At 37.5% G+C, this 16,271-nt stretch overlaps 1 protein-coding gene across 27 annotated transcripts in view; it reads left to right on the top strand.

Moving 5' to 3' along the window:
* The window catches only part of PPIP5K2 (diphosphoinositol pentakisphosphate kinase 2), a 101,503-nt gene that overhangs the window by 71,132 nt on the left and 14,100 nt on the right, over window positions 1–16,271 (top strand). For 26 of the 27 annotated variants that reach the window (XM_077862999.1, XM_077862948.1, XM_077862889.1 and 23 more), the window contains one exon: window positions 1,981–3,736. The exons of the other annotated variant lie outside the window; for it this stretch is intronic. In XM_077862999.1, the coding sequence (XP_077719125.1) occupies window positions 1,981–2,093 (113 nt within the window). In that variant the 3' untranslated portion in view covers window positions 2,094–3,736. Of the gene's footprint in view, window positions 1–1,980; window positions 3,737–16,271 lie in introns of those variants that run through there. 27 annotated transcript variants of the gene reach the window in all.

Here is a 16,271-nt window from a genome sequence, read left to right as displayed (position 1 = left end):
ATTTTTTAATATTTAGTATTTTCCTTTATCTTTGACTTTCAACAGTTTGAGTATGGCAAGCATGCTTAGGAATTTTATTTATTTATTTATTTTGGTGATAATCTAGATTGATGTCCATTCTTACCTCTTCATTCTGCTGTTAACCTATCAGAGGTTTTTTATTTCAGGTATTTATTCTTTAGTTTTAGACATTCTTTTTGATTTTTTGAATTTTTTTTCTTCAGAGATTTCCTATATTATTCATTATAAGCAATATTTTCTTTTGTTCTAAAGTACAGTTCAAGTACTTTAAAATTCTTGTGTAAGTAATTGATCTCAGGATTGGTCTCTATCAGTTTATCCATTCTCAAGAAGAAAGATGTTTCCCTGTTGTTTCATACATTAATTTTGGATTGCATCCTAGACATTTTGAATGAGATGTTCTATAAACTACAGATTGTTATTTTTGTTCTGTTTCTCCCAAGAGTATGGAATTGTTTGGGTTCTTTTAAAGCAAAGAGTTAACCTTGGCTGAACTCAGATTGCAAAACTGTGTTCCTTAAAGTCATTGGCAGCTCAGATTTCACCTCATTTCTTTTAGCCTCAGCTGGACTTCTTGGAGCTTACCCTGCTAATGCCATAAGTGTGATCAGAGTGTATGCAAGGAATTGGGGGCTCTCCCTTTCTGGCATCTCCCACCTAACTATCCAGCAGCTATAGTTGCTCCAATACTTCTGATTCTTAGTGCTACTAAGAATGAGTTTTATGTTGGAGTTTTAGTCATTGCCCATGGTGTGGATTGGATACTCTGGATACTGTCCTTAGGCCAAAAGCTTTTTTTTTTTTTTTTTTCTTTTTTTTGAAAGATTGAGCTTGTGAGCTGCCAGCAAGGGGGCAGGGTGGGGAAAAGAGCAAAGGGAAAGGGAGAGAGTGCACCCAGTGCAGGGCCCAATGTGATCACAAACCCTGAGATCACGGCCTAACGAGAATCAGACACTCAAGTAACTGAGCTACTCAAGCAGCCCATCCTATTTTTTAAGGCCAAAAGCTTTTTTTAAAGTGTGTGTTGGGAGGACTGAGCATGGGCTCTCTTCTTCCAAGTGTTGATTTTCTCTGGTATATACCTCATTTTGTTTACTCTTCATTGTCTTCAAATAGTTATTTTTCATATTTTATCCAGAGTTTATACTTGTTATTTGCAGAATTGGTCTGACAGAAGCTTCCCATCCGACCAGAAGTGTAACCTGGCTTAGAATAATTTTCTAATGATTCATTATGGCTTGACTTTGGTTTGGATACAGAAAGATGAATTCTAAGTCAAGAATGTTTATAGATTCCTAACCTTTGGACTTTTTAATTAGAGACATAAGAGATAGAGGAGAAAATAGCTGCTTATAGGAAAATGATGAGTTCAGTTTTAAACATATGAAGTTTATGTTTCCTGTCAGTTGTCTGTATGGAGATTTCTAGCAGGATATACAGGGGAAAGACCTAGGACAGAACTGTACATTTGAGGATTGTTAGCACAATAGATGGTGGTTAAAAATGATGAATAAATTAGTTTTCCAGAAAGACTATAGAGTGAAAAAAGAAATTTGTTTTGTGAGCACAGCCCATTGACATTACTTTTCTGTACTAGTGTTGAATTCTAAAAAGTTAAAAGGTTAAAAATGCTCCTTTAAATGTTAACAGTGTTTCATTTACATCACAATTATAAAGTAATTATTTTGTCACTTAGCAGTATTATTTGAACATGAATTGGGACGCATGGGTGGCTCAGCGGTTGGGCATATGGGCGTGATCTGGGATCAAGTCCCACATCGGACTCCCTGCAGGGAGCCTGCTTCTCCCTCTGCCTGTGTCTCTGCGCCTCTCTCTCTCTCTCTATCTCTCTCTCTCTCTGTGTGTCTCTCATGAATAAATAAATAAAAATCTTTAAATAAAATGAACATGAATTGCTTGTGAAAATCTAAGCAATAGTTTTCTTTTTTTTGTGTGTAGCTACCAGCGGACCTTCTAATGCAGTTGTTCCTAATACCTCATCTCGAAAAAAGAGTGTAACTGGCAAAACAGAAATGCATGAACACAAAAAAAACACTGGGAAAAAGAAATGAAACCTTAGCAGAAGCTGGAACTCCTTAAACATATAAAAATCACGTGTTCAGTAGAAAAGGACACATAATAAACCTTGACTGAAAACTGTCAAAGCAAGTAATAATTTATGTTTTTCCGTATACATCTCTGTATTCATTTTAAAATATGTTAAGTCCAGAGAATTCTTTGTATATATTTGGGTAAGGAACGTTTCTCATGATCTTGAATGAAATGTTTAAGACAATGCTTATTAATATTTAATGAGCAGCAAAAGTTATGGTGATGAAGGTCTGTCATTCTTAATGTTAGGTTTACCATGTGCCCCTGGTAAAGACAAAGACAGAAAAGCCCGGCTAACTTGTACCAGTGTCACACCAGTAATGCTGTTTACTCAAGAATCTGTGAGGTAATCTCTCTGTACACTTTCATTTTCATGGAATTTTATCTTAGCTGGAAAAACCTATAGCTTGGGTTAGAATTTGATAGTCAGGATTACCTACTGCAGATTTTTAAAGTATATTTCCAAAGAGATTTCATTGACCATTGAAATTAGAAAGTTTTTTCCTCCTTTTGTTGGAATTACATATATGCTGCAATGTTTAATAACTGGAGTATTAGCATATGGGTTATTTTTTCAATATGTGCTTTGAGATTTTTTTTATTGTGTTTTTATTTAAAATATTACATATACAGCTGGGATAACTACACCTTTATGCACATAAATTTCTATATTAATTTGTAGAAAATACTTTCTTTATATATTTCCTTGCCATAAGGTGCTTTTGCTCATCAGGAAAATTTTGCTTCATGTATTGGGGAGAAAGACATCTTTAGTTTTGTTGTTGTTTTTTTTTAAGAGATACAGTTGATAAGTTTATAAATGTTACACTTATTTTCAGAGTTCTTTTTAGATCTAAGGAAATCAGTTCAAAAATGAATGTCATCATTGTAAGAAGAATGTCTGAATTCTGTAGTTAGTAGATATTATGTATAGCACCTCTTTTTAGCATTTCCATTCTTATCTCTAGTATATCTGTTGATCTCACTAAGAAAGCTTAAAGACTGAACATTTGAAGTAAATGCTCTTTTCAAATGATTAGATTTTGAAAGGAAATTGAGATCATTGTTTTGTGATTTCATCCATGATGTGAAAAAAAGGTATTTATTATACTTGGTGCTTTTTTCCCCCTAATGTACAAATAATTATAAGCCCCTTGAAATGACTTAAACTGTAAACCAAACAGTACAACCTGATAAGAATTCCATACATTGCCAGTCGGGTACCTTAAATTGCTAAAGTTTTAGTTTGAAGCTTACGTTTAGGAAATTACTGAATTCTCGTATGAACACAACTATTAAAATTCTTCAGAAGACTCTCCTAGCTTTAGATCATCATCTATGAATTGACTTTTAGAAAATAAGCATATTATATGTTAGTTTTAAGAGGTACCAGATACAGAAGTCACAAACTATATACAACTATATAAGTTTGTATACTTCACGTGAATGTAATTGTATTATATGGAGACATGTCTTGTAAACAGTTGAATGTACCTAAGCTTTCTGTATGTGAAAATGTTAATGTGCTCAGTGTGGGAGTAAGAAACTACTTTTATTTTTTAAGTGGAACTGAATTAAATATCGTATTTCCAGAATCAGAGAATGGCTTAAATGGCAGATTATTTTTTATTCCTATTCCTTATCTCTTTCCTTTTAGCTTTCAAAGTAGAAATAAAGGAAAAAACTATTTGAGTATTAAACATAATGCTATCTTAGATGTGAAATAAAACTTCACTGTTGGCCGCACACATTGCAATATATTCACTAGGAATCAACTAGAAAAGTTCAACGGAGCTCACTTTTTCCATTCTTACATAAGAACTATGATTTCACTGTAGTCACTAAACTCAGTAATATCTTTGTGTAGACTGGACGGTCTGATTTGAAAGAATCTTTGAGTCATTTTCTAAAACAACAAAAAACCTTATACATAAGAGCAAGAAATGATAGTTATCATGGTTTAGTGGAAGTTTGAACCATCTGTTTCTCACATGATTCTATCTCCGGAAGATATGTTTTTCATCTGTTTTAAATACTGGAAGAAATTGCTTCTTGTGGCCTAGTCCTCCAACCAGCAAGGAGATGAGAAAGCACAGCTTGGGGAACGGCCCAGACATTCTAGGATGTTAGTCTTCATAGCACATTATTCATTCTTTCCATCCTTAATCATACATCTGAACTCAGACTTAACCTTGCCCTTGAAGTTGTGCTGTTAGCTTTTGCTGCTCTGGTTCTATTGAGTTCTCATAATCCATCTTCAACACCAGGAAATATTTTGGGGGGTGTTTTACCAGCCTTGGGTTAAGGAGAAAAATATGCCAAACAGCTTATCTCATGTTTCCTTTGACCAGGAAACGGAGGCAGAAGAGAAGACATAAAGGGACAAAGAACTTGTAACAGGGTGCTTACTATATACATGCAGCAAAAGGGCAATAAATGGCAATTAAGAGAAAAATTAAATGTATAGTTCTTCAAGAAATACTTAATTGAAACTCTTTAGACAAAAGTCTGTTTTGAACAGTATTACCCAGATTCCCTTCCAGGTTTTGCTGACTTTCATCTGCATGTCCACTCTTACCTAATTTCATGCCAGTTTGACCTGAGATTTTACTTTTTTGTCTTGTGTTTATACCTTAATGGAAAGTCCTCAGTGTTTTCTTTTGTGCTTATCAAAGTTTGCTTTCCATGTAGTGTTCATTAATATGACATCATTTTCTCCTTGGCTTATCTGGACAGCATAAACTGTTGGGATCACTTCTGTGATGGCTCAGCAGTTCCCTCTATCCCCTCTGATTCTCATAAACTGTCCCTAGAGCCATCACCACCAGCAGCATTCTTACCCATGGGGACAATTTTTATATTCCTTCTTAAAGGAGTCGCTTGTCATAAGGAGTCCCAAGTAGAAACAGCTCTCCCTTTGTATAGAATCATGGGTACCAGACTGTTGCCTTGTGAAGTTTTCTTTATATGGGTCAATTTTTTTTGAAGATCTACTCTGTTTTCAGAGAATGGAGAACTATTTAAGGTCTATTATTTTATACCATATATAAATTATTTCTCGATTATTTTTTAGATTCTCTGTAACTTTCCTTTAGGCCATATGCTTATTCATGACTTGAGAGAGAGGTAAATGTTAACTTCCCACCTAGATATTTTCTTCTTTTGTCTGATTTTTATTTTTTTCTATGTTGTATGTGGCTGTGTTTTCTGTCGCATATGAATTCATGACCGCTAGCTAGACTTCCAATGTTTATCCCTTTAACATCTTTTGTTGGTGTTGTGTGTTCCATTGGATATTTTTGCCCTGCAATTTAAAATGTCAGATATTAAGATATGACTTAATGTTTTATTGTAGCTTGCATTTGCTTTGACACACCTTTATCCGTCCCTGGATTTTTTTAATATTTTTGTCACTTTGTTTAGATATTTTAAATAGCATATAGTAAGTTTTGCTTTGTGATTCGATTTTAGGATTCCTCTTATTTCATACATCAGTGTAGTCTGTTTATATGGAATACATCTTTGCTTTTAGGTTAGTGCTTTCTATCTTTATTGCTTTTGTTTTTAATCTTTTTGTAAAAGAATACTTTTCATTGCAAGAAAGAAAAACTCCAGTTGAAACTTAAAATCATAAGGAAGTTTATTTATTTTTTAAAAGATCTTATTTATTCATGAGAGACTGAGAGGCAGAGACACAGGCAGAGGGAGGAGCAGGCTCTATGCAGGGAGCCTGATGGTGGGACTCGATCCCGGGACTTCAGGATCGCGCCCTGGGCTGAAAGCAGGTGCTAAACCACTGAGCCACCCAGGGATCCCCCATAAGGAAGTTTATTAGGTGTTTCTGTGGTGGAATGGGCTCCAGCCACAGTACTCTCAGTCATACTGTCATCAGGGACCCAGGTACTCTCCCTCACACCTATAGCATAGTACAAGCTTTGTCCCAAAGCTGTTTTCCCTCATGTTTGCAAAATGGCTGCCTGTGGTAGTCAGAGTTATATGTTCCCTTGTTCGAGTCCAGCACAACAAAACTTGAGGAAAATTCTCCCTTAACCATAGTAAATCTTTCATTTCAATGTGATGGGGCCAAACTCATTTGGTCATCTATCCACTCCTGGATGAATAACATTTTCTAGGAGAATTCCATAGGTTTGTTGGCTGTGGAGCTGATGATGGGGTTAAGTTCCCCCAAAAGCCTCGGCACTGTGGTTAGCTTGGACCAATTAATGCTTTGTTGTGGAAGGCTATTCTGTGCATAGTAGGGTGTTTCGCGATATTCCTCTGTTAAGCTGCAAGAGTTGAGGTAGTCAATTAAGACAATGGGCCAAAATAATCAAGTCTCTGATGACTTACTGTGGTAATATAAGCAAGAGGCCAAAAGGAAAAGTAGTACTGGCTCCTACTGCCCTTCCTTCCCCCTTGCCCCACCCCACCCCCCACACCGAACGGCACTTGGCAAGGGTCAATCCAATGCCGTGCAATGCAGATGGAGGAAACTGTCTCACTGCTGAGGAGCCCTGAGCAAAAGGTTCCTGTGATTTTGTGAACCCAGAGAACTAGGGACAGGGAAAGAAAGAAAGGCTACAAGTGCAGAAAACTATGGAGACAAGTACCTTGGTCAAGACCTCTGCCCAGTAGGAAGGTCTCAGTGGAGACACCTGCACATGGCCTTAGCCAAGGTCCCTGAGAAGGAGGCCTGTGGATGGAGGTGTCAGGGCTAGGAATGCAGATATGAATATGAGCATGGTGGCCTTTGGTGTCCTGAGTCCTTGACTATAACTCCCTTCAAGACTATGTGGAAAAGATAGCTTTCCCTCATAAAGCCAACCAGGCAAAGCTTTTGTAATTGCCCATGATAAGGCCTGAAAGATTATACATAGAATTTTGGCCTAAAGTCAGTCTCCTCATCCTGATCTCTAGCCTAAAGGCCAATAACTACCCCCCCACACACACACAAAGAGTCAAAAGTGTCTCTAGACATTGCCAGATCCCCTGGAGAAGCAGAATCACTCCCAGTTAGGAAGCCCTCCTTTAAGCACATGAGCATATGAAGAAAGGATGACATATGCCCAAAATTAAGGTTCTGTTAGAAAGAGGAGTTGAAAAAAAAAAAGAAAAGAAAGAGGAGTTGAGGGATGAATAAAGGGTGAGTAATCAACAGTAGACCCTACACTGCAATTTCATTATATTATCTGTGTTTGCAATAGTTCCCTTTGTTCCACTAGTGGTTTTCTTCTTAACTGTAATTTTGATTTATGTATTTCATTCTTTAGATGCTATTGACTCCCTGCTATGAGCAGTGTCCAATTAGTATATTTTTTTCTGCTTTTCCTTTAGAGCAGTTTTATTATTACCTTGGTTCTCCTTGTGTTTAGTTTTATACCCATAAATATTTTATGCCATTATTACATGGTTATCCATTTAAATGCCATATTTTGAACCCCTGATTAATCAAGATGAAATCATTTCCACAACATGCCCTCTTGGCCTTCTCTCAGTTTCGCTTGCTTCTTTTGTACTCCCTCTGGTGTGGCATCTTTTTGGGGGATGACTTCTCCATTTCTTTCCTGAACTCTGTTCACTCCTATTGCATTTCCTTTGGTTGTGTTTCTGATCACATCTTACTTCCGGGTAAACTTTTGTTGCCCTAAGTCGAGTTATGACAGTATATATCTATTCCTGTATTTAATACGCTCAGTGGATTCATTTTTTGCTGTTGAATGGTTTTGTCAACAATGGTTTCATCTGCTATTGTTTCTCCTGTTCCTGTCCTCCTTTTCTTGGCATGTCTGTGCAAGTACCATGCAGGTTCGTTTTCATTTATTACTCATCTTGAAAGAAGTTTCTCTCTGGCTGACCTCTTTGCTACACATCCATATGGCAGGTAGTGCAGTATTTTGGACTAACAGTTCTTCCTGGGTAATAGAGGAGCTACTTAGGACAGAGCTGTGGTTCTGTGACAGCTGCTTTAGCCTTTTATTCTCTCCAGCAAACAATAATTGACAACTGCAGAGCCACGCCCCTTTGGAGCCTCTTTGCTGCACTCTTGTCTCATCCACAGACAGCTTCTTGGAAGTGACATGTCTGTGTTTCCTCCTTTGGCCTTGCCTCTCTTGCCTTTCCGTGGCACCAGGCGGGATGCAGAAAACTGCCAATTGCTGGTGCTTACCCCATTTCCATTGTTTCAGACAAGAAATTGGTTGTGTCCTTCAGAAGATGCCAGCAATGTTGGAGTCTTTGGGTCTAATGACTTTGAGATGCTGCAGATAGAAGCAGCCTCTCCAGGCATCTTCCTGTTAGACCTGTATTTCATTTGTCAGCTCTTTCTCATAAAGTCGTGTTTTCTAGTTTTGTTGAAGACAGTTTATATCTCTGTTCTATGTGATTTCTCCATTTTCAAATGGAGTATCACTTCTTTTTTTCTTACTCTCCTTTGACAAGAAAGAAGAGAAGGAAGAGGAAGAAAAGGAGAAGCTTTTGTTTTCTTAACACAGTATTTTTTAAATGAAGTTAATAATGCCATTTGCCTAAAGTCCAGTGTTGTCAGAATCAAATGAAATGGTAATTTGGTAAACTGCAGAAGGAAGAATAAATTTGAAGCGTTATTTGTGTTATTTTGTTGTAATGGAGTTGTATATAGTCCAAGTGTCAACCAGGCCTCTGTTTTCAATGGCATTTCAGCATTTTTGCAGTCAAGGATGTTCAAGACAGCTCCCAATAGTCTTTCATGGTTGCTTTTGTTGCCACGGGAACAGCCTGCCTAGTAACATTCTGACAAACCAAAAAAAAAAAAAAAAAAAAGAAAGAAAAGAAAAAAATCAAGGTTATTTTGGCATCTTATCCATTTATAAAATCTTTAAAATAAGACAAAACATTCCTTCTTAAAGCAGTGTAAAAAAAAAAAAAAAAACCCACAGTTTTAACAAAACAAAATGAGGGCTGCCCTCCCACCCATCCATCTCCTGTCATGTGTGGTGTGAATGACACAATTGTGTGATCCTGGTAGGATAATGGATGTATGGTTTAGGTAACCATCTTAAAACCCTTACAAGGATGTATCTTGAAGAAAGTGGGCTACTTTTCATCCTATGTGACGTGCTTCATGAGTACTTGAAATATAAAAGATGATTTAAACTACAACAAAAAAAAACAATGTGCTTTCTGAAAGTGTTTTGCTACTTTAAAAAACTGTAGTTTTTTCTCAAACTGGTCAAATTGAATAGAATGCTCAGTGCTAAAGGTGAATGGATGGCTAGATGGAAAAGTGAAAGGAAAAGAAAATTAAGGAGAGGTGAGCCAGGATGAAAGAACATAGGTTTTTACCACTGTATTACCAAAACAACATTGCGGATGTGAAGAAACTGGAGGCCAGATAATAAAGACTGTCACTGTACGTAGAAAGGCTAATTTGTCCTATAGGAAAACAAGACCTGGGAGTCCCAAATGCTATAACTCAAAACAGTTTTGTGTACCTGATTTTTTATTGATCACTTAGAAACCCTTTTGAAAGTTTCTAATAAGCCATATGCAACATCTACCTCCTTTTGAACACTAACGTACTTAGATGGGCATAACTAACTAAAATAAGAATTAGTGGTACTGATGTCCATCATTACTCCTCCTTGCTCCCCAGATGGTCTTTTAAGGAACTGACTGTTCATGCAGTTGATGCTACAATACTTGTAATTATAATCTTAGAATTATCTCCTTGAGAATATTTAGTAGCTTTCACGTATTACCCTGAGTGCATTTACTCCTAGATAATAGTTGATATTGTAAATGCAAACTATATATTAGCCTAAACAGTATGGAATATAGTCGTAGAAATGTTTTACAGCAAGAACAAGAAACAAATTATACCCAGTTTATTGATGTTGGAGTACTGTCAATCGTATGAAAGCAGATGACTAATAGGAAATCTTTGAGTGTGTGGAATATGTTATATTTCTACTACCTGTGCATTGTTACCTTGTCTGGTGGTTTAAATGGACAGCTGCAGTTATTCTGTAAAATGATCTTTGAGGTTCTCAGCCCTTTTTACAGTCTATAATGATGCGATTCTAAGAAAGTTCTTTTCATTGTTACCCTCTGCCCTCTATATTCTGACCTATACTGCAACCACAAATATGTATCTGTCTTGTTGTATGAGAAACAGTAGACCTGATACCATCATAACATGGTTATAACTCATTTTGACAAAAAAAAATTATCCCTAAAAAACTAGAGTTACTCCATGTAATCAGATGACCTCATATTACTGAGTTGTGCTAGAAGGCTACTACGTACGCAGAAAAGTTGGTTGCTAAGTAAGGGATGGGAATTTGGGAGGAGCTTATCTCCTCAAAATCTTCACCTACGTGCTAGATACAGTGTCTGAAATGTCAACAGTGGAGATCATATGGCGAAAATCATTGAGAAAGCTCAGTGAACTCCCTGCCAGACACATAGATCGCCTCTTTTAAAATGCAAATACCCTTGGAAGGCTTACATCATTAATCTGGCCATTAACCCCATAATTTATCAAATGCTTTTCTCACAGTCATCTGAGAAAGGCATCTCTTCACCAACTGTGTGCTGCATGCAGATTATAAACCCATTACTGTGCTAAGCCCCAGTGGTATGAGAAGTCCTGCTAGCATTCGTCCAGGAATTTACTGTCTTTTGGGGACCAAGTGCTCTCAAGCTACACAGAGAATTACTGGCAGAATGCGTAATTAACTCTTAAATTCCAAACACTTAAAAATTCTGGATAAAATATTTATTTTGGAAAAGCATGTAACAGCTCAAAAGCAAGATGTTAAGACCAGAGGTACCAGAAACAAAAGAAATCAGCCGCTAAATCAAGCTTGAAGTCTTTTTGTCTGAGGGACTCAAAGGGTACCTCAATCCCCGATTTCTCAGGGATAATTTATTCGATCAGCATGAGCTATATATAGCGAAGGGTACTCTTGAGGAAGTATGACAGGGACTGAGGTTGCAAACTGTATGCACGGCAAGTCGCTGGAGCCGGGCTCCATTCATAAAAGAGAGCAGGAAAGAGGGGCTCTAACGCCGTGCAAACTGGAATTGTAAACTCTCATTACTACTCCTTGTCTGGAAAAGCCTTGCAAATCCACAAAAAGATGCAAATGCTGAATCTCACCATTGGGACACTTTCACAATCCAGGGCACGCACACTCCCACAATAGGAAATCACCCTGAAAAGAATCTCACCATTAAAAAACAACTTGCAAATCCCATGAGAAAACCACAGGAGACATTTGGCATCCTAGGAGACTTTTTATCCGAGGAAGTAGATGGTGGTGTGTTATTGTGGCCTAAAAGGAACAGAATCAGGCTGAGGCGGGAGGAGATAGTTAAAGGGGAAGATAGGAAAGGCAAACAATGGTGGCTTCATAAATGAGCCTGAGGTGGCATTGAGTGGGAGGCTTTAATTTAGGGGGCTTAAAGAATTTCATTAACATTGGAGTATAAATGACTGGAGACGGACGCTTTCCGTGCGAATACAGTCTCAGAGGGAACTCTGATGAAGTGGCATTCTGTACATTGTGGTAGCTTTTCAAAGTAAGTGACGTCGAGCTAACATTGTAACATGAAGTTTAAAAAGGTTTTAAGTCATTTTTATTCCAGTAACCTAGTAAGATTGTTCTCATTTGTTCATTGTCTCTTCCAGTTAGTATTCTTCGGTGTCTTTGCATAATTGTAATTATCGGGCCACACACAGAAAATTTTGTTTTTCCTGAGTTTTTTACTCCATATTACATGACCTTGTCCTATGAGCCATGGTATTTATCACAGTCATAATTATCACTTTAAAATCTTCACTTCATTTAATTTTTTAAAATTTTATTAAAATATAATATATATTTATATATATTGTGTATATATTATAATATATGTAATATATAATATGTGTATATATTATATATATACACACATTAGGTCCCATTAGGTCAAATGTTACTAAATGTAACAAAAAATCTTCACTTTGCTTCCTCTTTTTTTCTTTGACCTCTGCCCACATGTACCCCAAGTCTCATTTTCTAAAGACATCTCCTTACAAGTTTTCCAGTTCTTCCTTCAGATATTCACCTCCACATTTCTATATTGATGATCTTATACAACTGTGTTTTGATCGCATCAGTTTTAGATATTATCTGTTGACTTATTATGCTGGCTAAGTAACAATTTACCTTTCTAAACTCTACTTTTCCTTCCTACTCTCTAACAATGCTGTTAAATCACTAATCGGTGCATATACCATATGTGGCTGCGTAAATATTGCTTATTGCTAAGCCAAGTAGTATGCTCTGATTGTTCCCTTTCTTGTAAAATACTTGTTTCTTCTTGAAATTTTCACTGGTTTCCATTCAGTGGATGTATTATGAGTCCTTTAAATTCTCCTGTGGCTATGTAAAGCAGAGTTCAATATTATTTTCAACAATCAGGTAACTAATTACTTTTCAGTTTTACCCCTGAACGGCTCCTTCTTGTGTCTTGTCAGTAGGATGACTTTAGAAGTTGGGCTCACAAAACCAGACAAAAAACAATGACAGATACTCTGGAGTCAATCCGATGACATCTTACTGTCACAAAGAGTTGGATGGTCCTACCAGTCAGGAAAAATTCGAAATGAAGGAAGGATTCATAAAGTTCAGTTCTTAGATTTAGGGGAATAATTATACTTGAAGAAGGGCCAACGAAATTCAAAATCCCAAGTCACATAGCCAATTACATAGAGGTGGCCAACTCACAGACTTCTTTGAAGAGGCAGAAAAATTAGGTAACGTGTATTTTCAATCTAAGAGATGCAGGCTTCCTTCTTAAGGCCATGGCATACTGGGTATAGCCACAGTGCTCATCAAAGTGGAAGGCATCAAAGTGGAAGGCAAGTGGAAGGCATCATCATCATCCCATCTTCACCTAGTCCCAGGTCTTGGAACAGAAAGAAACTTTGAACACGCTAACAAGATGACCATAAAAATGGGATACTGGCTTCAATATTTTGTTGTTGGGTAACAGTTTTTGCCTAGGTAAGAAAGAACCATTTATCTCTTAACCTTGGGAAGACTTAGAATTAAGGTAGAGGAATATTTAAGGAATCAAACTTACAGTAACTTTTTGTTGTTGTTAACAAATCTCTGCAGCTTAGAGTTTTAGGTAACTAGTATCTGAGAAGACCTGGCTAATTAGAGTTAATAAATCAGCCTTGTGGTTCTCATTTAAGGTATGTGGTTGATTCGATTTTTCGTCGAAATTATTAAATTTATAAGGATTATATGAGAACCTTGGAATATTTGTCACACATTTAAAGTATTTAAAATGCAGCTTATAAAGCTTACACAAGTCTTGCGAACCAAGCTACTAAAGGGGACTGAAGATTAATAAAAAGGATCCCTCAAAAGTGATTAAAAGTTACTAGGTTTACACATACAATGCTATAATCTTTTTTTAATAATAAATTTATTTTTTATTGGTGTTCAATTTACAACATACAGAATAACACCCAGTGCTCATCCCGTCAAGTGCCCCCCTCAGTGCCCGTCACCCATTCACCCCCACTCCCCGCCCTCCTCCCCTTCCACCACCCCTAGTTTGTTTCCCAGAGTTAGGAGTCTTTCATGTTCTATCTCCCTTTCTGATATTTCCTACCCATTTCTTCTCCCTTCCCTTATATTCCCTTTCACTATTATTTATATTCCCCAAATGAATGAGACCATATAATGTTTGTCCTTCTCCGATTGACTCATTTCACTCAAATGCTATAATCTATAAGTCAGCTTTAAGTGCTTGGTAATTCCGGACTTGTAACTTTATTCAACTGAACATTTTATTTATTTATTTTTTTTAAAGATTTTATTTATTTATGATAGACATAGAGAGAAAGAGAGAGAGAGAGGCAGAGACAAGCTCCATGCCGAGAGCCCGACACGGGACTCAATCCCAGGACTCCAGGATCATGCCCTGGGCCAAAGGCAGGCGCCAAACCACTGAGCCACCCAGGGATCCCCTCAATTGAGCATTTTAAAAACCAAAGTGTTCTCTGAACGATCTTTCTTGTGCTCCCACGCTGCCCTTGATGACATTACAGAGCTCAATTAACAGAGTCCCCTGCCCTTTGCCGCATTCTGGGCCCCTCCTCTTTGAACCTACCTCCTCTGCTTCCCTGCCTTAGCTCTTAAGTTTCCCACATTCTTTGCCCGGGTCCTTCTATGAATCGCATGGCCGCACAGTCACTCTCGGAGGACTCAGAGTTCCTCCAGGAAAGAAAAAGGGTGAATATAGAGGGCTGAGTAAGAAGCAGATGTATCAGAGAAAACCACCGGGGTCTGTACACAGCCTTTCCCTCCAGCCCCATCCCCTCTTTGCCTCCCCCTGAATCATGTGCCCCAAGCCCTCCCTACTTCCTGGAGTGGCTTGTTTGCTTTGGGTTCCCCATCTGCAGTGACTTGCCCTTGCCTCTGCTCTTTAAATCCAGCAACACAATGTGGTGTGCTTTCTGCTTTCCATAAATCTGTTGCCACCTCTCACCTGATGTTCTTTTCATTCATATGCACTTTCTAGCTTATTATATATATATATATATATATATATATATATATATATATATATATATATATATTTCCTTTCTTGTCCTTTTCGAGTGGTTGGGGAGGGAAGTGTGGATACATTGCCAGGGTTCGACTTTCGTTAACAGGAAATCTCATTTTCACAATAGGTTAATAGTCTATGAGATCCATCTACCATAATTTGTTTAAATGTTTGTTATTATAAAGACTTTAAAGAGTCTCCTCTTTTATAGAGTCTCCTCTATTATAGAGACTCCTTCCTTTTCTTTTCTTTCCTGTCAGCTTGTTGTTGTTATTTTGTTTTTTTTTCTGATAAATTATTTCCTGGCAGTAAAACACAAAAGGTGGAATCATGAGGTTGAAAGTTGTAAAGTGCTACACTGTGGGGCAGTCAAAAAGTATGGGTTTTGATATGAACTATAGTTTAACTCCTGATTCTGCTCATTGCTATTTGTGTGAGAAGCGATTTGTTGTTTTGGTCCGCCTGAGTCTCAGAACCCAAATTCAGATTAAGACAGAATGTATATTCCAAAAATCAAAATGCTCTGCAAAGTATTTTACTAGTAAATAGTAAATAAAATAAAAGTAAATAAGATGTAAAATAAGTATAAATATGGCTTAAAAATAAAAAGTAAAGTAGTCTCCTTGGTGTTAATCTCCTTATAACCTCCTTAACAAATTTAATTCCATTATGGACTGTTTTCCTTTCTTAAAAAGTCTCTAATTTTGACAATTTCTATGTATCAAGTCACTTCTAAGTTTTATCAAACCGCGCACACCCTCAAGGCTCCCTAAGGCATGTATCTGAAATTTGAACAGTGTTCTTGGCACCTAATTAGACCTTTGCAAGTGGTATTATAGTAAAAACAAATTCTTTCTCTAACAGCCTTTGCAATTCATATAAAGTGATTATACCTTTCTGGACTCTTGCCAGCTCTGAGAAGGTGAGTAAAGTAAGCATGAACAGGAGGACGGTTTCCTTGCCTCACTGTCCTACTTGTGTTACTGACAAGTTGATTGCTCAGACTGCACAGAATAGGTTCCTAGCGGGGTGTGAGGGTGGCTCCCTCGGTGGCTCAGGTCATGACCCCTGGGTCCTGGAATAGAGCCCCACATCGGCTGGCTCCCTGCTCAGCAGGGAGTCTGCTTCTCCCTCTCCTGCTCCCTCTCCCACTACCCCCCTCCCTGCTCATGTTCTTTATCTCTCTCTCAAATAAATTAAAAAAAAAAAAAATAGGTTCCTAGATTTTCCGTTTCCATTTTCACTTTGAAGAGACCAGTTTACTATAGCATTTTTTTTTAAGATTGAAGCCCGCCCAGTTTTTGGTTTTTGCTTCCCTGTCCTCAGCCTACAGATGAAGCATTGACTGTTTCCTTGAGTAAACATTCCGCTTTCACTTGGCACCTTTATTAGAAAGAAAAGCACAAGTGAAATCACAAGTGAGCAAACGGGGGTAGTCATGAGAGCATCCGAAAGGAATGTAAACTGAATTATATTTTTCTGAATGTTACTCGTATTGCCTGAAATGAACGACACAATTTTAAGAACACTAAACCTATATATTATTCACG

Source organism: Canis aureus, chromosome 2 (assembly GCF_053574225.1).
Source record: "Canis aureus isolate CA01 chromosome 2, VMU_Caureus_v.1.0, whole genome shotgun sequence".
Lineage (NCBI taxonomy): Eukaryota > Metazoa > Chordata > Mammalia > Carnivora > Canidae > Canis > Canis aureus.
This window is presented reverse-complemented; position numbering and strand designations above follow the sequence as displayed.